Consider the following 22,176-nt stretch of genomic DNA (forward strand, 5'->3'; position numbering starts at 1 on the left):
GAGAGAGAGAGAGAGAGAGAGAGAGAGAAATAGATCAATGTTGATATAAGACCCTGCCTCACAAACTTATTCAGCTCTGCTGCCTTCTCTACCACCATTACCCAAGCCAAGCTACAGGACTTGGTCCTTAAGGAATGAAGTCCCCCAGCATCAAATGCTCTTAAAGTTTTGCTTCTTAATGGTCCTTTCTCCAGCTAACACCGATGCTGGGATGGCCCCGAGGATTACTGTAGGTTAGAACTTTCTGAAGCTACCGACAGCTTCTTACTCTTTGGTATCCAGACATATGCAGGCTTGCCACCTTTCTGGTAATTACTAAGAAGACTAAGTGAGTAAAAGGACCTTCCCGTTAAAAGATAAGGTAGACCACACTTAGTGGCCTCATTCATAAAATAGGACCTGTTCCCTTCTGTTCTATTTTTGGTAGGGCATTGTTTTTGTTTGTTTTTTGAGTAGGAGTCTCTCTGTCGCCCAGGCTGGAGTGCAGTGGTATACTCACAGGCACCACAGCCTCGACATGCTGGGTTCAGGCAATCCTTCCGCCTCAGCCTTCCAAGTAACTGGAAGTACAGGCGTGCGCCACCACATCTGGCTAATTTTTTAAATTTATTGTAGAAATGAGGTCTCGCCCAGTTGCTCAGGCTGGTCTTGAACACCTGGGCTCAGGCAGTCCTCTCACCTCGGCCTCCTAAAGTGCTGGGATTATAGGCATGAGCCACCGCACCGGACCAGGTAGGACGTTGTGTAGAATTGGAATTATTTATTCCTTAAACGTGTGACAGAATTCAACAGCAGAACGATCTGGGTGTTAAATTTTCTTTGTTGGAAGGTTTTCAACACTAAATTCAATTTCTTTAAGAGATACAAGACTATTCAGGTAATCTATTTCTTCTTAAGTGAGTTTTGGTAGCACTTCTTTAAAGAGATTGATCTGATAGTGCCGATCCTGAACATACTTGAGTTATTTCAATACTTGAGTTATTTCAGCTAGTGCTAGAAGGAAAGGGGCCTACCTCGCAGGTCTCGGTGTCTGGATAAGTACTTTGAATGTGGCTGCTGTGGGTTCTGACCTTTATAATCCCAGACTAACTTGTAAGGGGCTATTCGGATTGGAGGGCAGACCCAATCCTAGTCACCTGGTGAGTCCTCCTTGGGACTCAGCTCGGGCCCAAGGAACTAGTCGACGAGTTTATTTTGATTCCTGCTATATTTCCAGGGCTTACCACTCTGCCCGACACATAGTAGAAACTCAGCATATATGCTGACAGACTAAGTAGATGATATAATGGGAAATGAGAAACTTTCGGTTCTTTGAGTTGCATGTCCGTCTGGGAAAGACCTTCCCACTCTGCTGGAGAACTCAAAAACTTGAAAGGGCTCCTAAAACATACATGTTTTAAGTTTGAGTGTCTTCTGTATCTGTTGAGCCCAAATCCTCCCCAAAGCCTTGGTACGTGTAAGCAGTGCTTTGGAATTAGAGGTCGAGGGCAGGGCCCATAAGTATTTCACTAAGATGAAACCCACCAACTCAACACCCAACAGGAGCCCCTGGATTCGGCTACATATGTAGACATCATGCACCAGCAGATGGAGCTAGCACTCTGTACCAGTCTTTATGCTCTCATACAGAAGTTTTGAGTCCCTGCCCCTCCCTGGGCCCCCGTGCTGGCAGACAAGAGGGCCACAGTAACGCAGAAGAGCAGCTCTGTCCCCAATCCTGGAGATGCTGTGTTCAGGAGGAGCACGTGAAGGTTGTCACCGTTGCTCAGTTGTAATACAGGCTTAAGTAGGCCACACGGTTCCGGTGCTTTCTAAAGTCTTTATCTGTGGACAGCTGCAATGAAAGAAAATTGTACAGCTCAATATCCTAATGAGAACCCTCTGCCTCTGATCTTCCTCGTTGTGCAAAAGAGAACCGTACATCATAGATAGCTTGAATTCCCACCCCACGGTAATCTAGCCTTGGAGATCCTCTCCACATTTGTTTGTACATCTATTTTTTAAATCATCTTACTATGGGGTATATCATGTTAGAAATTATTTGCTACTTGGTAAATCTCCAAGGAGTTGGTAGGTTTTCTCAAAGACAAGGATGATATGTTTAATGTTTGAACGTTACCCATAGACCCTAACATCATGATGTTACTACATTAGGCATTTAATAAATATTTGTGGAATTAACCCAACATTCCACTAGGAAAAAAAGGCAACTCTGGAATGATGAGAGCTAACATGGACTGAGCATTTATTATGTCATTGGGTACTGTGTAAAATGATTTTTCAAATTATCATGATTAATCTTTATAACCATATCTGATGGATTCTGTTATTATACTCATTTTACAGATAAGAAAACTGAGGCTTAGACAAATTAAGGGACTTATGTAAGATCACACAAAGAGTAAATACTGGAGCTAGTATTTGACCTCAGGCATGTTTTGTCCCCAGTATGTATGCTCTTAACTAGATGCTCTCCAGCTCTCCAGTAACCTAATATTCAAGTGGTGTTATGGAAGGAGCACTGGATTATGAGTCACAAAATCTGTATTCCAGCCAAGCAACCTGCACAAATCACTAAATCCATCTGGGCCTCAGTGTTTTCCTCTTCATCTAGGGACATCTCACCTATGCCTACCGAAAAAGATTATTTAAGGATTAAATAAGAAAAAGTGACTTTTGTTTAGTCATATACAATTTTAAATTTGTATTTAAAATTTGAAATTGTATAGCTCTCCAAAAATAATCCTCATATTCATATACATAGAAAATTGTGCAGATCATTTTAGGAGACCAAGGACTTCCTGAAGTTCATTCACAGACTCCTGATTAAGAACTCCAAATATATATGAAGTACCAGATAGAGTACTCTATAGAAGTCCAATCTTATTACCTCAGCTTTTAGGGTTCTTTTTTGTAGACATGGAACCTGAGCCCAGTCTGGAGATCCAAATCTCATTGGCCAAGCAATTTTGGGGGGTGGCCTCCTCTCTGGGTAGTAAGTGCCAGGGCTAGAAATAAAAATACAAACGTCATGTCTAATGAGTTAGCAACCATACATGAACTCCATCAGCATCACTGCCATCTCAGTATCCTTAGCTGAGAGCAGAAAGTCCCAGAGTGTTGGGCAATGAAAGAGACCTCTAACAGTGATAAATAAGTGCTGCTCACAGTTTGAAGTCAGTGATAAAAGGGCAATGATGACCTATCTGCAACATAGGCATGACGAAGCAGAACCAGTTAAACGTTCTTGGCAATGGAATGATTTTTTTTTTGAGTTGGAGTCTTATTCTGTGGCCCACGCTGGAGGGCAGTGGCATGCTCATGGCCACCACAGTCTCGGCCTGCTGGGCTCAGGTGATCCTTCCGCCTCAGCATTCCAGGTAGCTGGAACTACAGGCATGCGCCACCACGCCCAGCTAATTTTTTGATTTATTGTAGAGATGAGGTCTTGCCAAGTTGCCCAGGCTGGTTTCGAACCCGTGGGCTCAGGCAATTCTCTCACCTTGGCCTCCCAAAGTGCTGGGATTATAGGCGTGAGTCACCATACCTGGCCATGGAATGATTTTTAAGTTGCCTTTGTTCATAACACTTTGTGTTTTGGTGTAGACTCTTTACTGTAAGGAAATAACACCTAGAGTGGATATGGGGATCAAGACTCAACACTTCTTCCTTAATGCAAGATTGAGAAAGTTACATCCACTTTCTGATCCTTGGATCTCTTGTCAATAAAAGAAAGGCCTTGACCCTTCGCTCTACAACTCCATACATTCTGAATAAGTTCCTGCAGCATCGAGAATAAGTTCCTTGGCCCACAAGGCCTATCTACTCCAGTCAGCCCTCCTTCTCTCTTCTCATTTTCCCCTTGCTCACACACTGTAGGCATGCTGGCCTTCTTTCCTTCTTCCTCACATGAAATTCACTCCCAGCTCACAGCCTTTGCCCTTGGTGCTCCCTCTGCCTGGAATGTTCTGTCCTCAGCTCTTCAGGCTGGCTCAGTCTCGTCATTAGATCTCAGATCTAGTGTCATTTCCTCAACCCTTGCTAAAGTAGCCACCAGCCCATCACTCCCTATCAGACTGGCATCCTGTTTTACCTTCTTCTAGCATGTCAACAGAACAACATACTTCCTGGTGTGCCCATGACAGTCCCAACTTACGGCTACTGTCCTTGTATAAAATGACTACTAGACTCCTTTTCCTTCTCAGAAGTGTCACAGTTTGACTAATTAATTATAGATCATTCTCCTTATTACTATTGGTGTTTTTCCTATGCATTTGTTTCTTCCCCGTTTGGAATTTAGAATGTATGTTCCAAGGAATCAGGAACCCGCGTAATAGGTTTAATGCAAAAATCTCTAAAACGTACAGGTGTGGTGGCTCATGCCTGCAATCCCAGCGCTTTGGGAGGCCGAGATGGGAGACTCTCTTGAGCCCAGGAGTTCAAGATCAGTCTGGGCAATACAGTGAGATCTTGTCTCCACAAAAAAATTTTAAAAACTAGCTGGGAGTGGTGGCATGCGCCTGTAGTCCTGGTTATTGGAGAGGCTGAAGTGGAATGATCACTTGAGCCCAGGTCAAGGCTGCAGTGAGCTGAGATCATGCCACTGCACTTCAGCTTGGGCGATAGGTAAGACCCTGTCTCAATAAACAAACAACCAACTATTGAATGAATAACTATAATTCTATAATTTTACAATGCCAGAAATCTGGGAGGCAGTCAGTTAAGTCTTTAAAGATGAGTGATTTTTTTTATTTAACTGGGATTGCTGTCTTTATGTACTTTTTTCCTTCCTATTGCTTCTTTTGAAGAATACCCCCAAATAGGAGACGTACCCGGGATAAGAAGGATCCTTTGCTTGTTTTCTAAATCGAGGCACCAAGGCATTAAATGGGGCAAAACTTTGTTTGTGTTTTTCCTCCCGAGGGCTTACTCTCTGGTACATGCCTGGATAGGGTGTCATATCCTGTTTCCAAGAAAAAGATCAGGATGTTAGTGGGAGATATGAGTATACACATAAAGTCTTCCAGGGAGAAAACTCTACAATCATCCTCTTCCTGTTCATAAATCGGCTATGGTTCAGTCCCCTCAAGCTATGGAAATAGGACTACAGTAGGGAGGAAACCAAGATACAGGCGGGTGTGGTTCAGCTATCTAAAGACACATATTGTGTAGATTGTAGAAATAAACCTAAGATGGGCAGAGAACCAAGGCAACTTGTCACAGCCACTGCCCTGACCACCCCCTCAGAGATTTTTAGAGCCAGTGTCCCTATTCCTTGAGTGTCAGGAAAATGTCCAACAAGAGATTAAGATCCTACACTGAAGATTTCAGACTTATAATCCAAACTCACAAAAGAGTGGAAAAGCTGGAATTTGTTTTTGCCTAACAAGACAATATGATGTCTATAAACACAGCTGCCAGTATTTTCACCTCAGGCATCTTAGCACCAAAGCCCGTCTTGGGGTCATTTCTTCCGCTCTGCCCAGTACACTCACATACATAGTTGCAATGCTACACCCAAGCTTCCAAACAGGCGTCTTAATAGCTTTTGGTTCAATGCCCACTTTTCTTGAATTTCAGGGCATATTCTTTTAGTCCATCCCCCTGCTCCCTGCCCTTTGCACCCCAATACAAATACACACACAACCACATGCATCACCATAAAATTCCCGCATATTACCTTCTCGATTGGCTTAAATCTCACAGCTGTTCTGGCTCCCAAAGCATATCCTTTTATACTGGTTGGGATCTTAGACAGGTTGTACGCCAAGTCATATCTCTTTGGATGGTATATTTAAAAAAAAAACAAAGAAAAACACCACCACATAGAGAATTTTAGGGCCATCAAAAGGGAGTAAACTTAGAATGTTCCCCTCTGAACCTTCCCTGCATACTCATTCTTGTTGTGACTCCTAGGTCAAGACCACACAATTACATAAGTAACATAGGTAACTTTGCAAAGGGATGTGGCTGGATAGGTAAAATAAATGACATTTTAGGCCTCCTAAGGAATTTGGACCATTAAAATGGAGTGAACTTAGAATGTTTTCCCCTGAACCTTCTCTGCATACTCATTCTTGTCTTGACTCCTTTCAGGCCAAGTCCATACAGTTACATGAGTAACACAAGTAACTGCAGAGGGATGTGGCTGGATAGGTAGAAAATATGGCATTTCTAGGCACTCTGGTGAATTAGCTCTTGTGAGCCCACTGAACTTGCTGTAATGCAACTGTCTGCCTGAGGTTTGGACTAACAGGAGGCTAACAGGCATTGGCTCACAGGACTTTGGAGTGGGGACTATACGAAACCAAGGTTTGCGTTAATAGGGGTGCAAAGGTGTGTGTGTGGGGGGGGGGGGGCAATGGTCCTTTAATCTCTGCTATTGACTTGAACCAGGAGACCAGAGCACTTTCTCATGTTGGGACTCTGACGATCTCAATTCCCGTAGAGTTTTTCTTTTGGGAAACTTAGGTATCCTTCCATAGCCCGGGAATGGAGACCAACCGAAGGGGAGGGGAGTACTCACATCTGACACGTAACACCCAGGTCCTCTGTGGGGCGATCCCCTAAGGGGAAGAAACTTGTTCCCAGTCAAATCTGGGGGGTGGTAGAGAGGAAAGAGCTGCCTCTGCTGACGTGTTCCAAAGGAGTAGTTACCCACCGTCTCTAAAACCAAGAAAGAGGAGAAACTCCCCGTGAGGGACGGCACCTCCTCTACGCGAGCGCCTCGAGGGAGGGGAGGGTCTGGGGAGGCGGAGGACAGGACCCACCTGGGCACTCACCAAACCCGGATCAAATTCCACGGAGGGGGCTGGCTGCGCTTCCTCCCCCTGGGTCTTCCCCAGCCTCCCCATCCCGCCCCCCCCAGGCGTCCCCGCAGCCCCGCTCACCCGATTTGCCGAAGCACATCGCGCGCCGCCGGGGCTCGCACTTGTGTACGGCGTTGCCAAGGGAACGGAGGCGGCCCGGGAGAGCCCCGCCGCGGCGCGGGGCGGGCGGCGGCCCCGAGTGCGCCTGCGCAGCCAGCGGGCCGCGCCCAGGGGGCGGGAACCCGCACCCGGGAGCCCCGAGCCGGGGGAACGGAGCCTCCGGCCCCGGGGCGGAGGGTGGAGGGTTTGCGGGGTCCGCGGCGGCAGGGGCTGCGGCCCTGGGGGGGGGGGGGGGGAACAAAGAGCTTTGGAAACGGGGCCAAGAGGAATGCGCTGCTGTGGCGGGAGGGACGGTGAGGTTCAGGACACCCCGAAGTTCGGGCTACTGGGATGGTGATGTAGGAAAAACGCAGCCACTGCAGCGACGGGGTGTGGGATGGCTCCCTGGGCGTCGCCCAGAGCCGGGAGTGAGGGGCAGAGCTGGGCTGGTAGTTCCTGGTAGGCCTTCTTAGGCCCGTGTGTCCTTTTCCTCCACCCTTCCCATCAGGTTGCCCTCTCTACCCCTATGGGGAGGGCACGGAGCTTTGAAAGGACTAGAGGTCTTGAGTGGAACGGTCAGTGCCGTGGACTCACAGAAGTGCTGGACAGCTTTAGAATTTTGGGCAGTCAAATTTCTAAGCCCCGCTTTCCTCAACTCTGAGTTGGGCATAGAAATTACTCTTTGGAGTGTTCTTGAGAGAATTGGGGAGGACAAGATGAAAACAGTTCAGTGCCTGATACTTGATGGTGATAATATAAGAGGTTATTATCAATGAAAATCCTAATAACCCAAGAATAAAGTCAGATAGTGTGTTGACTTTTTTTACCTTTGCCTTGGATGTTTTCACTAGACTTTTAGGAGGACTTTAGGAGTTGTGCAGGCGTGAGAGGTAACAGAACACACAGTGTAGACTGGTTCATACAACCCTTTGGCCCCTATAGACGATGACCTTAGAATCCATACATACCCTGGGCTAGCACTTGTTTTCAGGGATGATTTTATAGCTCTAATTTAGAGTTTCCAAAAAAGGTGACCCTGAGTCCTGGGGGATATTCTGGAAATTGTGGAAACATTTTTGCTCGTTAAAAATTGTTGGAGGCTGGGTGCGGTGGCTCATGCCTGTTATCCCAGTACTTTGGGAGCCCAGGAGTTTGAGAACAGCCTGGGCAACAGAACAAGACCTTGACTCTACAAAAGATTAAAAAAAAAAAACTAGGTAGGTATGGTGACCTGTGGCCTACTCGGGAGGTTGAGGCAGAAAGATTGTCTGAGCCCAGGAGGTCGAGGCTGTAGGGAGCAGTGATCGTGCCAGTGCACACCAGCCTGGGCGACAGAGTGAGAACCTGACTAAAAAAAAAATCGGGGTGTTGCTCCATAGGCTGCCCCTGGAGTGCAAGACCCCAGGCTGGTTGAGTAACTGTGTGCCCATGTCCTGGACCCAAGAAACAGCCCTATGGTCCACCCCTTGCAGACGTATCACCATGCCAGCTAAGCAGCTATACACCTGTGTCCCAGGCCTGAGAAGCAGCCCTGTGGGCCAACACTGATGAGCTCAACTTTCAGGCCAGCCAAGAAACCTTGCATCTATATCCTAGACCTGAGAAATGACTCCACAGACCATCTCCAACAGACATGTCACCAAACCATCTGAGAAATAGTCCTGTAGGCTGTTTATAGCAAGCATGTCCCAGGCCAAATGAGCAGCCCTCTGCCTGTGTCCTAGGCCCATGAAACAGCCCTGTGGGCTGTCTTCTGCAGACATATCCCCAGGCCAGCTAAACAGCTGCGCACCTATATATCAAGCCAGAGAAATAGCGTTATGGATCATTTCCAGCAGGCATGCACCCAGGCCAGCCAAGAAGCCATGTGACCATGACCTGGGTTTAACAAACAGCCCTGTGGGCTGCCTCAGCAAACATGTCCTCAGGCCAATTGGGAAGTCATGCAGATGTGTCCCAGTCCTGACAAACAGCCCTGTGGAATGCCTCCAGAAAGCCCACCCCAGTCTAGCCAAGTAGCTGGGCACCTGCAGACTAGACTGGAGAAATAGCCCCATGGACTACTGTGTGGCAGACACACCCAGGCCAGCCAAACAATCATGTGACTGTGCTACCAGCCAGAGCAACAGGCCTGAGGTCCCAACCCTGGTGAGCCAAACCCCAAGTTGGCCAACCCACTCTGTGTACACATATACCCCCGACTTGAGAAACATCCCAGTGAGCCCATCCCTGGCCAAGATGCACCACCATCAACACAAACTCCCTCTAGACCTCTAGAAAACTCTCAAACACCACTAGTATTGTATTATAACTGAAGATACTACACAGAGAACACACTACTGTGTTTACCTAGAACAAGGCCAATGTACCCCAATGAACCAACATCCCAAGATCCATTCAGATGAGGAAGTCTTTCCCTAGGAAACCTACTCCATAAAATTGGAAGAGACATCTTCTCCACAAGATGTGTACAAATTAACGTGGGGATATGTCAACCATGAAAAAGCAAAAAATGTATCACCTCCAAAGGAAAATAATTATCCAGTACAGAACTCAAACACAAAGAAATATATGAAATGCCAAAAAAATGAATTTGAAATAATAATGTTGGCCAGGCATGGTGGCTCATCACTGTAATCCCAGTGCTTTGGGAGACCAGGGCTGGAGGATCACTTGAGCCCAGGAGTTCAAGACCTGCTTAGGAAACACAGTGAGACCCTACAAAAAACAAAACAAAAACTAGTCAGGTGTGGTGGTTCATGTCTGTAGTTCCAGCTACTTGGGAGGCTGAAGAGGAAGATCTGCTTGAGTCTGGGAGTTTGAGGTTGCAGGATGCACTCTAGCCTGGGTGACAGAGGGAGGCCTTGTATCAAAACAACCACAACAGCAACAATAAACAAAACAAAACAAATCATATTAATGAAACTTAGTGAGATACAAAGACTACAGATAAATAATTCAACAAAATCAGGAAAACAATGCATAACTTTAATAAGAAATTTAACTAAGACAGATATCATAAAAAAGAACCAAATAAAACCTAGAGTTGAACAATTCAACAAATAAAATAAAGGTGCAATTGAGAACTTCAACAATAGACTAGATCATGCAGAAGAAATAATTTCTGAACTTAAAAAGACGTATCTTTTGAAATAACAGGCAGAAAGAAGGAAAAAAATTTAAAAGAATGAAGAAAGCCCACAGGATTTAAGGGACACTATTAAGTGAACATGTATTCACATTATGGGCATTGTAGAAGAAAGGAAAAGAAAAGGTGAGAAAAAATATTTAATAAAATAATATCTTGGGAGAGAGGTGGGCATCCAGGTCCAGGAAGCTCAAAGAAGCCCAAATACATTCAATCCAGATAAGTCCTCTCTGAGGAATATTATATTCAAATTGCTTAAAGTCAAAGACAAAGAAATCATTGTTTTTTAGAAATGAAAATATAGTTTATTTGAAAAGTAAATTAGAGACGGGAAGAGAGAGGAGATTCACCTCCCCAAGGTATGGGAGGGGGCCAAAGCTAGAAAGCCTGGTAGCCATAGCCCAAAGAGTCACATGGACACAACAGAGTTTAACAAAACAATGGCAAATGGTTTCTTGAGGTTTATTGCTTTTTTTTTTTTGAAATCTCACTCTGTCACCCAGGTTGGAGTGCAGTGGCACACTCATGGCCACCCCAGAATCTACCCACTGGGCTCCAGCGATTCTTCCACCTCAGCCTTCTAAGTAGCTGGAACTACAGATGCACACTACTACGCCTGGCTAATTTTTTATTTATTGTAGAGATGAGGTCTTGCCAAGTTGCCCAGGCTGGTCTCAAAGAAGTAATTTTAAAAAAGCAAGAGAAAAGCATCCAGTCACATACAAGGGAGTTTTATTAGACTAACAGACTAACGGCAGATTTTTCAGTAGAAATCTTACAGGCCAGGAGAGAATGGGGTGATATTTTCAAAATACTGAAAGAAAAAAAGATGGCCAGGAGTGGTGGCTCATGCCTGGAATCCCAGCACCTTGGGAGGTGGAGGCAAGAGGACTGCCTGAGCCCAGGGATTTGAGACCAGCCTGGGCAACTTGGTGAGACTTTGTCTCTACAATAAATTAAAAATTGGCCAGGTGTGGTGGCACATGCTTATAGTTCCAGTTACTTGGAAGGTTGAGGCAAAGGGAATGTCTGAGCCCAGAAGGTTGAGGCTGTGATGGCCCTGAGTGTGCCACTGTACTCCAGCCTGGGTGAGAGTGACACACCTACTAAAATCAAATCAAATCAAATCAAAACAAAACAAAACAAAAACCAGTCAGCCAAGAATATTATACCCAGTAGAACTATCCCTCAAAAATTAAGGATAAATAAAATATTTCAGACAAGCAAAAAGTAAAGGAATTCACCACCACTAGACTGGCCTTATAAAAACCAATCAAGGTAATTTTACTTCTGGAAGTGAAAAGATGGCACCATCATGAAAACATGAAAACCTATAAAACTCATGATAAAGGGTTACACAAAGAAGAAAGAGAAAGGAATCAAACTTTATCACTACAGGAAACCACAATATTAGAGGAAGAGGAATGGAAAAAGATATTCTATGCAAGTGGCAACCAAAGCAAGTAGGAGTAGCTATTCTAATACCTGGCAAAATAGATTTCAACGTAACCTATAGAAAGAGACAAAGAAGGACTTTATATAATAATAAAAGGATCAATACAGCAAGATAATATAATACTTGTAAATATGCACCCAGCACCGGAGCACTCAGATATACAAAGCAAATATTATTAGATCTAAAGGGTGATAGACCACAATACAATAATAGTCAAGGACTATAACAGTCATTTCTCAGCACTGGAAAGATCATCTTGACAGAAAATCAACAAAGAAACATCAGATCTAAATTGGACCTAATGGACCTAGATCAAATGAACCTAATGGACATTTCACCCAACAGCTACAGAATACACATTTTTTTTTAATCATCCCATGAAATTCTCTCCAGGACTGATCATGTGATAGGTCACAAAATAAGTCCCAACACATTCTAAAAATCAAAATCATATCAAGTATTTTCTCAGGTCGCAATGGAATATAACTAGATATCAATATCAAGAGGATTTTTGGAGACTATATATGGAAATTAAACAACATGCTCCTGAACAATCTGTAAGTGAAGAAAGAAATTTAAAATGAAATAATAAAACATTTTTTTAAAAAATGAAAATAGAAACAGAACATACCAAAACCTATGGGGCAGAGCAAAGATAGGCAAATTTATGGCAATAAATGCCTTCATAAAAAAACTAAAAAGATTTTAAATAAATAACCTAACAATGCAGCTGAAGGAACTAGAAAAGCAAAAACAAACCAAACATCAAATTAGTAGAAGAAAAGAAATAATAAAGATCAGAGAAGACATAAACAAAATTAAGACTAGAAAAATACAAAAGGCTGACAAAATGACAATTTAGTTCTTGGAAAAGATAAATAAACTTAATAAACCTGTAGCTAGATCAACTAAGGAAAAAAGTGAGAAGACCTAAATAAATAAAATGAAAAAAGGTGAACAAACACCACAGAAATACAAAAAATCATTAGAGACAGCTATGAACAGCTATATGCCAATAAATTAAAAATGGATAAATTCCTGGACACATATCACCTACCAAGATTGAACTAAAAAAAGAAAAGCTGAACAAACCAAACAATTAACAAGGTTGAATCAGTAATAAAGATAATTTCAACAAAAGTCCATGATCAATGAGCTAGCTGAAAATAATCTATTGTACATGTTAAAACAGCAAGAAGAGAATAATTCAAATGTTTCTAGCATAAAGACATAACAAATATTAAAGGTGATGGATACGCCAGGTATACTGATTGGATCTCTACAAATTATATGAATGTATTAAATTATCATATTGCCCAGAAACTATGTACATCTATTATGCATCAATAAAAATTTTTAAAAGTCCAACCGGAAGAAATTATTGTGGGAATGGTGCCCTGGTGTCATGTAGCACATGGGCTAGGTGCAATCACCCTAGTTGAAAAAAAGGTTAAATTGGGAGATTTTTCTAAATTTTCATTATCATATATGCCTATTTGTTATAGCATATTATTAATAGCATTTATCTGTAATGAATTGTTTTTCCCTTTTTGTAAGTGAAATAAAGCTAGCATGTTCCTAAGGATTTAATTTTGAGATTATTTATAATAAAAATTTATGACTAATGAGAGAATTAATTTATGAAAAATGTAAAGCATTTTATGTTTACACATTCTCTTTACTCTTTAATGGTTAGACACATTATCATTTATTGCCAGAAATTTTCCACTTAGTTAAGTTGCTTCCATTTCAAACAGATTTCATTGTATTACATTTGTATATATACAGCTTAGTTCCCTAAACTGACTTACATCTTTTTTTATAGGGAAACCACTTGAATGTTAAAAGTGTTCAGAGGTATAATAGATAATTTAGAGAAAACAGTTGTTTCTTCTTTAGTTATTTGTTCATAGGAATATATTCTATAGTCAGCATGTGCATTAGTTGACCTCTGAAAATATTCCCCTGAAGTGCTTAGCAACCTAGAGTATTTTTTTCCCTGACTTATCTTTAAAATTGTAAGAAACAAAATGGTGATTCATTTTCAAAATGGTGATTTGTTACTTCACTTCCTGGTTCTTCCTTTCTTAGCAGGCTTTCTCTTTGGCAGGCTTCCATTGGTGGGCATTGAGACACAATCAGAATTCAGAAACATGTATTTTACCTTATTTGTGTAAAAACTGCTTGTGTTTTTCCTCATTTGTACAAAATTATTGCTTAGACAACATCCAGGAAAGGACTCAGTCAATGGGGAACCAGGGGAGGCATTTCTGCTTAGAGGCATAAATATGCTGGCTGCTACTGCATTGGTGTGCCTGCTCACCAGGAGGCATCTGTTTCTGCAAAAGTGAGATTTTAAAAAGCTGCTTCACTCCCCTGATCTCTGAGTCTCCATGTCATGCTTTGACAACAAAACTGAGAAGGGTTGACTTCACCTCCCACAGCCATGAGGTCTCGTCTAGGAGACCTGCATCTGTAGGACCGGAGCCCCACTGGAGAGAGAGATGCATCCCACCCAGTTTTAGGTGGCTCACTCTGGCTGGGAAATCCCATTTCCTGCTGCTCTGCAGATAAACCTGAGACCAGTATCTGAGACTCAGAGGAGGAGATGCTGAACAGGCAGACACTACCCGCCGCAACCCAGTAAACTCGTAAATGAGCTGAGGTAAGAAAATTGAACTATAAGTACTGCCTTGGGGGTTGGGGAAATTCTTGGAGGTTGAATGTGTGTGGCTGAGTCATATCTCAAGATACAAAGTGAGTCTTAACTTTGCAAGAAACTTCTAATATGGGGAGTTGAGCACTTTAGTGTTCTAATGCTTGCAGGAAACCTCTAGTAAGGAGGGTTAAGCACTTTTGGAAAAACTCAGAGTCCTAATGCTTGTAAGAAACCCACAGTATAGGGGATCGAGCACTTTAGGAGGAACTCAGAAATTACACAACTTACCTGGTAACCAAGAAGCAGTCTAGACCTAGAAAGGGAGGTCAAGAGGACCCCCTGGAAATTCCCCCATATAGTCTGTTGGGATTAATATTAAAGAATTGGAAGAATAATTCCAAAACCAAAGGAAAGGGAAAGAAGAAAATAATTAAATTTTGTTGCTTTATATGAACTAAGGAACCAATTCGCCAGCCCTCAATGTTTTGACCAAAATTTGGTTTCAATGAAGAATGGCTTTGTCAGACTTTAGTAATCTATGTAAAAAATAAACCCTATGTTTCATCTAAGGAAAGGGATTATGTCCTTTGTTGACTTCCAGGAACACTTCCTATGTTTCCCCTTCAAATGGGAAAAGAGGAAGGGAAAACATCTGGGCCTCTAAAGGAGAAAAAAACGCCACAAAACCTTGGGATCTGCTCTCCTGTATCACCCCTTTATAACCCCCCAAAAGACTGGGGATCTAGGGGAGGGGAATGGGAGGAGATGCAGATCTATCAGAAACTCAAGAATTAAGATTTTCCAAGCCCTAAACCCCTGTATCCTAATTTGAAAGGAAAATTGGAACAATACAAAAAGGATATTTTTAAAAATTCCCTTTCTTCCCTGGAGATCCAGATGAAGATTCAAAATTATTCCCACTAAGGGGAGGTTCCCTTGGGGCAGGGAGAAATCGGCTTGGTTAATTCCTCACTTACTAGTACTGAAGTAAGAAATTAAAGAAAAATCATGATTAAATGATTCTTTAGGATTAGTCAATCAAGTTGATCAGTTTCCCAGACCTAAAATGTATATATACCTGGGTAGAACTGATGTCTATTATGAAAATTCTATTCACTGGTGAAGAAAGGGGAATGATTCAAAAGACTGCTATATTTATCTGGGAATGGGAACATTCTCCAACTCAGGAGTACAATCAGCTGAACAGAAATATCCAAATACTGACCCCAGATGGAATAATTATAACCTAGAAGATAGAGTTAAAATGCAAGATTTAAGAGAATTAATAATTAAAGGGGTCAGGAAGTCAGTCCCAAGATCCCAAAATGTCTCAAAGGCCTTTGAAATCCAGCAAGAGAAGGAGGTAATTCCAACAGCCTTTTCACAATGACTTAGAGATCAAATGAGAAAGTATTCAGGGTTAAACACTCCCCCCTCCCCCCTCCAAAATAAAACCTTGTAGGGTAGGGCCTTCTAAAAGTTAATTTTGTTGCCAAAAGTTGGCTAGACAGTGCAAGAAAGTTACAAAAGCTGGAAGGATGGAATGAAAAAACCCTACTGAGGAATTTTTAAGAGAAGCACAAAAGATGCTTGTTAAAAGAGATGAGGAAAATCAAAACCAAAAAGCTAGAATCATGGTAAGTACTATAGAAAGAATAGTTGGGGGAAAAATTGAAAACTCTCCCTGGGCAAGACCTGGGTTTCAAAAAGGACAGACTAAAGAAACTTTTAATCCAAAAGGAACTATGAAAAGGGATTTTAATAAAAAGGGGGCTAAATGCTATCATTGCAAGAAACCAGGGCATTTCTAGAGAGATTGCCCTGAATTGGAAAAAACAAAGCCTTCTTTATGACACTAGATGCAGAATAGGAAGGTCAAGGATTCCCCTTTATCAGACCCCACCAGGAACCCTTGATGAGTCCGAAGGTGGGGCCTAATAAGGAGGACAATATTCCTCATTAATATTGGGGCAGCTCGCTCCTCCCTAATCTTCCAACCCCAAAAGGTTCAATTTTTATCAGAAAAGCTTCTAGTCTCCAGAGTAAAAGGAGAAGGATTTCAGGTTCCTATATTTAAACCCATGATGATAAAAACTGAAACAGAGACAATGACAGGGTCATTTTTATTTGTTCTGGAAGCAGGAACAAATCTCATAGGCAGAAACCTAATTTTCCAGATAGGCCTTAATGCAGGGACACAAGGTCAACTTAAGGTCCGAATGACATATCTCAGAGGAAGAAGAACAACCAACAAAAATTAGCCCCAAAGTATGGGTGAGAAAAGAAAATAAAAGATGAGAAAGGTAGGGGCTGCTCCAAATAAGAAGGGGAGGTGGATTCTCCCCAATGGAAGAATAATTGGTTAATAAACCAATTATTAGGAAATTAATGACTATTGCATAAAGCCATTGAGGAACCCTAGCAATATGTAATGCTCTCTTAAAAACCTATGGATGCTTAGGTATTTATACTGTTGCTAAACAATCTGTGAGGAATGTATAATTTGGAAGAAAATAAATAAAAGGGTAATCAGGGGGTCATTAAAAGGCGGAAAAACCTCCTGGATTAAGACCCTTCCAAAGTATACAAATTGATTTCACTGAAATGTCCAAGGTTGGAAAACTTAAGTACCTATTAGTAATTTTTGATCATTTTACTGGGTAGATGGAGCCATACCCAACAACATCAGCTACAACAGGGTATGTAATAAAAATACTTTTGAAACAGGGAATCCCTAGATTTGGTCTAATAAAAAATACTGGTAGTGGGGTAGAAAAAACCCAAAACATTGATTTGGATAATGAAAGCCATTTTACCTCCAAGTATCGCAAGGTATTACAACAGCACTCCAAATGTGATGGGACTTTCATACACCTTGGCATCCATCATCCTCAGGATGGATAGAGTGAATGAACCAAACTCTACAGACCCATATAACTAAACTATTATTAAAAGTAAAGTTGCCCTGGGTCAAATGTCTTCTTATAGTTCTCCTCCAAATTAGATCAGCTCCTCAAAGAGATTTGGGTTTATCACCCTATGATCTATTATATGGCCCTATCTAGGTAAAGTAACAGATTTACTGACTCGGGAAACTAAAGATCAATTTTTAAGAAAACGTATTTCAACCATCTCTTCTACCCTATCTTCCATTAAATTAAAAGGATTCCTTGCTCAAAATCCTCTTCTTGAGTTCACAGTTCACCATTTTCAGCCTGGCGACTGAAAGTTGATCAAGACTTGGAAGGAAACTAAGCTCCAACCAAACTGGGAAGGACCATACCAAGTGCTCTTGCCTACTGAAACGACTGTCTGAATGGCAGAAAAGGGGTAGACACATCATACCGAGTCAAGAAATCAATAACAGCGACTATGGTAAAAGAAAGACAAGAGCTGTAGGAAGTCTTTCAAATAAAACCTAAAGGTACCTGGTCCTAAACCAGGGGAAGTGAGTACCAGTTGGAGGCCCAAACTTCACCTGCATGTATACTACTTATGGACTTGATCCTGTCTTGTACCCCACATCTTTACAATAAAAGGAAAGAAAAAAAGAAGTGATACAAAGTAAAGAAAGAGGGGGAGAGAGAGAGAGAGAGAGAAAAAAAATAACAACAATTCTATACAAACTACTCAAGATAACATAAAAAGAGAGACCATTCCTCAATGTATTCTATAAGACTAGCAAAACCATAATGACAGTATTTGACAAATACATTACAAGAAAAGAAAATGGCAGGTCAATTTCTTTTAAGAGCATAAATGCAAAAATGTGAACAAAATTTAGCAAAATAAATGCAGTTTGTCACTTCATGACAAAGTTAGAATTAACCCGGATATGCAGGGTTGATATAACATTCTAAAATAAAATCAATATAATTTACTATGTTGACAGAATTAAAATATGCGACCATCTCAATAGATGCAAGCAATTGATACCACTCAATATCCACTCATGATTTAAAATGAAATCTCTTAGCAAGCTAAGAATAGCTTCCTTAATTTGATAAATATTGCCTACAAAAAAATCTATGGAAAATATACTTAATAATGAAAAACAGAAATTTTTTCTTCTGGGATTAAAATCAAGATAAGGATGCCCATTGTCACTGTATCACAATCCAGTAAATAAGATGAGAATACATGAGTTCATACAGATGTAAATAAATAAACGAAAAAATATAAATATATAAATAAGAAAGGAAAATACTTTATAATATAATGCCAACTAATATATGAAGAAAGAATTATGAAATTAGACAATCATTTGGCAGCTGTCATAGTAGTAGTTGGTGCAATCAGAAGTTATGAATGGTGGCCCAGGTTGAAGAATAAGAGTTTCATGAGGAATATGATATTTGTGTAATATTTGGTTTATCACAGAAATTTTTCCTGTAATAGCTTTTTTGATGTGTCAGTTTTGCTGAGATACAATCCTCAGTTACTTAATCAAACACTAGTCTAGGTTTTATTGTGAAGAGATTTGGGAGATTAAAGTCTGTAATTAAAGTCTGTAATCAGTTAACTCCAAGTAAAGGAGATTATTTCAGATAAGCCGTGTGAACATTATTTAATGAGTAGGAAGACTTTAAAAAGACAGTGAGAGGGAGAAAGAAGAAATTCCACCTGCCAACTTCAGTCCATGGGGCTCAGCCTGCCATAACCTTTCTGATTGCCTGCTCTCTGGATTTTGGACTTGCTTAGACAGCTGCCACAATCTTCAGGAATCTGCTACAGAATAAAAGGGCTGTGTCCTTTAAGACTATCAAGAATATGAGGGACAAAAAAGGCCCAGGAATTATTCTGTAATGAAGGATATTGATGAAACATGGAACTCACAAGCAATGTGAATTCCTGGATAGGATCCTGGATGAAATAGAAAAATGTGTTGCTGGGGCAATTGGCAAAATTTGAATAGGAAATGTGAATTTATGGTGGTGTTTTTATCAATGTTGATTTTTTCAGATTGGTCAGGTGGTATGATCTTAATGTAGGAGAATTATCTGAGAGAGTTATATAGGAATTGTTGGGGGAATTAGACATCATGTCAGAAAAGTGTATACATATGGAGAGAGAAGAGAGAGATCAAGAGAGTACAAAGTAATGTTTAACAATTAAGGAATTTGGGTGAGAAGAAGTCAATTATTTGTACTCTTTTTTGCAACTTTTCTTTAGGGCTGAAGTTTTTAAAAAAGTATCATTAAGAGAATGAGAAAAGTAGTTAATGGATATAAACATACACTTAGATAAATGGTATAAGTTCTGTCATTTGACAGCAGAGGAGAATGACTATAGTTAACAACAATGGGCCATTGTTTTATATATTTATTTATTTATTTATTTATTTATTTTTAATTTTTTTTGAGTTGGAGTCTCACTCCATCGCCCAGACTAGAGTGCAGTGGCCGCTCCCGGCTACCGCAGCCTCGACCTACTGGGCTCCGGCGATCCTTCTGCCTCAGCCTTCCAAGTAGCTGGAACTACAGGCGCGCGCTACCACGCCCAGCTAATTTTTTTGATTGATTGTAGAGATGAGGTCTCACCAAGTTGCCCAGGCGGGTCTCAAACCCACAGGCTCAGGCAATCCACTCACCTCAGCCTCCCAAGGCGCTGGATTACAGGCTGAGCCACCGAGCCCGGCGGGCCATTGTTTTATTAAGCACTGGTCAGGCCATGTGTTCTTTGAGCTATGGCTGCCATGTTTTCTTAGTTTGGCCCCCTCCCCTACCTTGGGGAGGTGAATCTCCTCTCTCTTTTTCTCTAATTTATCTTCCAAATAAACTATATTTTCCAATCTAAAAAAAATGTATTGTATATTTCAAGGAAGCTAGGAGATAGAAATGATGAATACTCAGTACATAGAAATTATGAATATTAAAAGTGGTGACCACTTCAGATACCCTGACTTTATTATTACACGTTCAGTGCAAGTCACAAAAATCACATGTACTTTATTATATGTAAAATATTGTGAATCAATGAAATGAATAATATATTCACACCCCCTTTTTTTCACTTCAATGGTCTGTATATTGTTTAGGTATTATTCCTATTTCAACTAAAGCTATTTATCTTTTTCCATTATCAGAAACAAGTACATAAAGAGTGTTATTTATTCTCCTAACACTAGTTTTTGTTCTGGTGTCCACTTACAACTCTGTTCTTTTACTTTCCTAAACAGCTTGTATGAAACTACTTTTGACTTTCTTCTCTTAATTCTAGTCTAATTCATTATACACTATATCTAGACTAATTCACTATACAATATATGGTACAAGTGTCTAACGAATTCATTGTCTCTAAAGTGGTTCTATCTGAACATTTATATACTGAAAACCGTATTATCTTACTAGGAATTTTTTTTCCTCCTTTACCTTAGAGTTATAGCATTATATTGAGTTGTTTGTGAAATTATATGTGGTAACTGGTTATGATATTCATGAACTTTAATTTTAGGATAATAAACAAATTGTTATAAAATAATCCACTACTCAAAGCAGAATTGAGAACCCCCTAGTCCACAGGCTCTGCATTCTGGAGAAGAAAGACAGAAGGAAGGACATTGGACTTTCTAAATACCACCTTCCAGACTTTTTAAAAACCATATCTCTCTTCTGGTGGCTGAGGACTAAACAAAGGACTCAAGACTGGCTTTCAAAAAGTCTTGGTCTGTCATTTACTAGTTATGTGACTTTGTGGAAGTTGCTTAAACTTCTCAAACCTTGGTTTATCTATAGAATAGCAAGCACTGATCACCTCTTTCCTTCTAGGGCTGCCATGAGAATCTAGAAGCTAACTCGGGAACAAATATTACACAGCGATTAGTCCATAGTTGGCATTTAACAAATGTTAATGCTCTTCCAATCCACCACCTCCATGCCAAGGGATGCAGCTAGCTCCAAGGGTACATTTGTGCAAATAAAAAGTGGTGCTCATTTATCTCAATGGTTGCTGCCCCCTGGTAATGCTCATTACTTGGTGAAAGGAACACTTTTTCTATCTCCATCCAGAATAAAGTCCCTTATGTAATCCTATGTATCCCTCACTTTTTTCCAATTAGGTTCCAGTACTGAAAGGATGAGTTTTCATACATGTACCAGAGTCCAAGAACATGATTACCATTAGCAAACTTCCAGGCATATGGCAGTCTGATCCGTGGCATAATTTTGTTGTCTTCCAGGTTCTCAGATGGGACCAGACGGTCCAGACTTTGTGGATTCCTGAGCATCTCTGGACAAGAGCAACTTCTTGGGGGAGATTTTCAATAAGCTTGAATCCCTCACATATTATCTCCATGAGTCACCACTCACATGAGTGGACTTGGACCAAGAAATGAAGGGTATGACTGAGACTGGCTGCTAAGCAATGGTCGCACCCAGGATGTCTCTCTCTAGGTCATTGTGACATTTGCTTTCTGCAAAGGTAGGATTATGGCATAAAGGGATGCAGAAAGGCCTCCTTTTGACCAATTACCAAATACATAACTCTAGACAAATTATTTCTCCTCACGCGGTCTCGATTTCCTATAAACTCAGGGACAATATTCACGAAGTAGGAGACAACCTATGTAAAGTACCTGATCCAGTGCTTGGAATACTCAGTTTGTTAATTTCTATCTCACTTATTGTTCTCATTCATTTATCGACAAGAATTATTAAACTCTTATAATACACCAGGTATGGTTCTAGGCAGTGAAAATATAGAAGTTAACAAAAATCTTTGTCCTAATGGAGGTTAAGTGTAGGGAGGAAGGCAGAAAAGAAAAAAGGTAAATATATAAAATGAATGAAACGTTAGGAAGTGGTAAGTGTCAAGAAAGAGCAAAGGAAGCACAGCAGGGAGAGGACGAGGAGGGGGGCTTTGATCTTAGGTTGAATGACCAGGAAAGACCTCACTGTGAGAAGGCCTGAAGAAAGTGAGGGAGAGAGTCAAATGGAAGTCTAGGGAAGGAGTTCCAGTAACATGCCTGGAATACTTGAGAAACTGCAAGGAGATGATACGGTTGAAG

At 41.1% G+C, this 22,176-nt stretch overlaps 1 protein-coding gene across 1 annotated transcript; it reads right to left on the bottom strand.

Moving 5' to 3' along the window:
* Positions 1-1,588: 1,588 nt before the first annotated feature.
* On the bottom strand, positions 1,589-21,396 carry PIFO (primary cilia formation). Its single transcript, XM_021717993.1, has 7 exons — positions 21,288-21,396; positions 6,891-7,147; positions 6,527-6,664; positions 5,681-5,779; positions 4,833-4,963; positions 2,891-3,008; positions 1,589-1,834 (listed from the first exon to the last, which is right to left on the bottom strand). The coding sequence occupies exons 1-7, from the start codon at positions 21,394-21,396 to the stop codon at positions 1,766-1,768; spliced, it is 921 nt and encodes a 306-aa protein (XP_021573668.1). The 3' UTR covers positions 1,589-1,765.
* Positions 21,397-22,176: the final 780 nt, after the last annotated feature.

The sequence above is a fragment of the Carlito syrichta genome, unplaced genomic scaffold, assembly GCF_000164805.1.
Source record: "Carlito syrichta isolate Samal-C Ts95f unplaced genomic scaffold, Tarsius_syrichta-2.0.1 Scaffold311678, whole genome shotgun sequence".
NCBI lineage: Eukaryota > Metazoa > Chordata > Mammalia > Primates > Tarsiidae > Carlito > Carlito syrichta.

Bases quoted from the DNA above. Each gene is read 5' to 3' on its own strand.
- PIFO (XM_021717993.1), bottom strand. From the start codon at position 21,396: ATGCTCAGGAATCCACAAAGTCTGGACCGTCTGGTCCCATCTGAGAAC. The intron at 6,665-6,890 runs GTGAGCGGGGCT...TTGGTTTTAGAG, and splicing joins GATGTGCTTCGGCAAATCGG to ACGGTGGGTAACTACTCCTT. The intron at 5,780-6,526 runs GTGAGTACTCCC...TACCATCCAAAG, and splicing joins CTGGGTGTTACGTGTCAGAT to AGATATGACTTGGCGTACAA.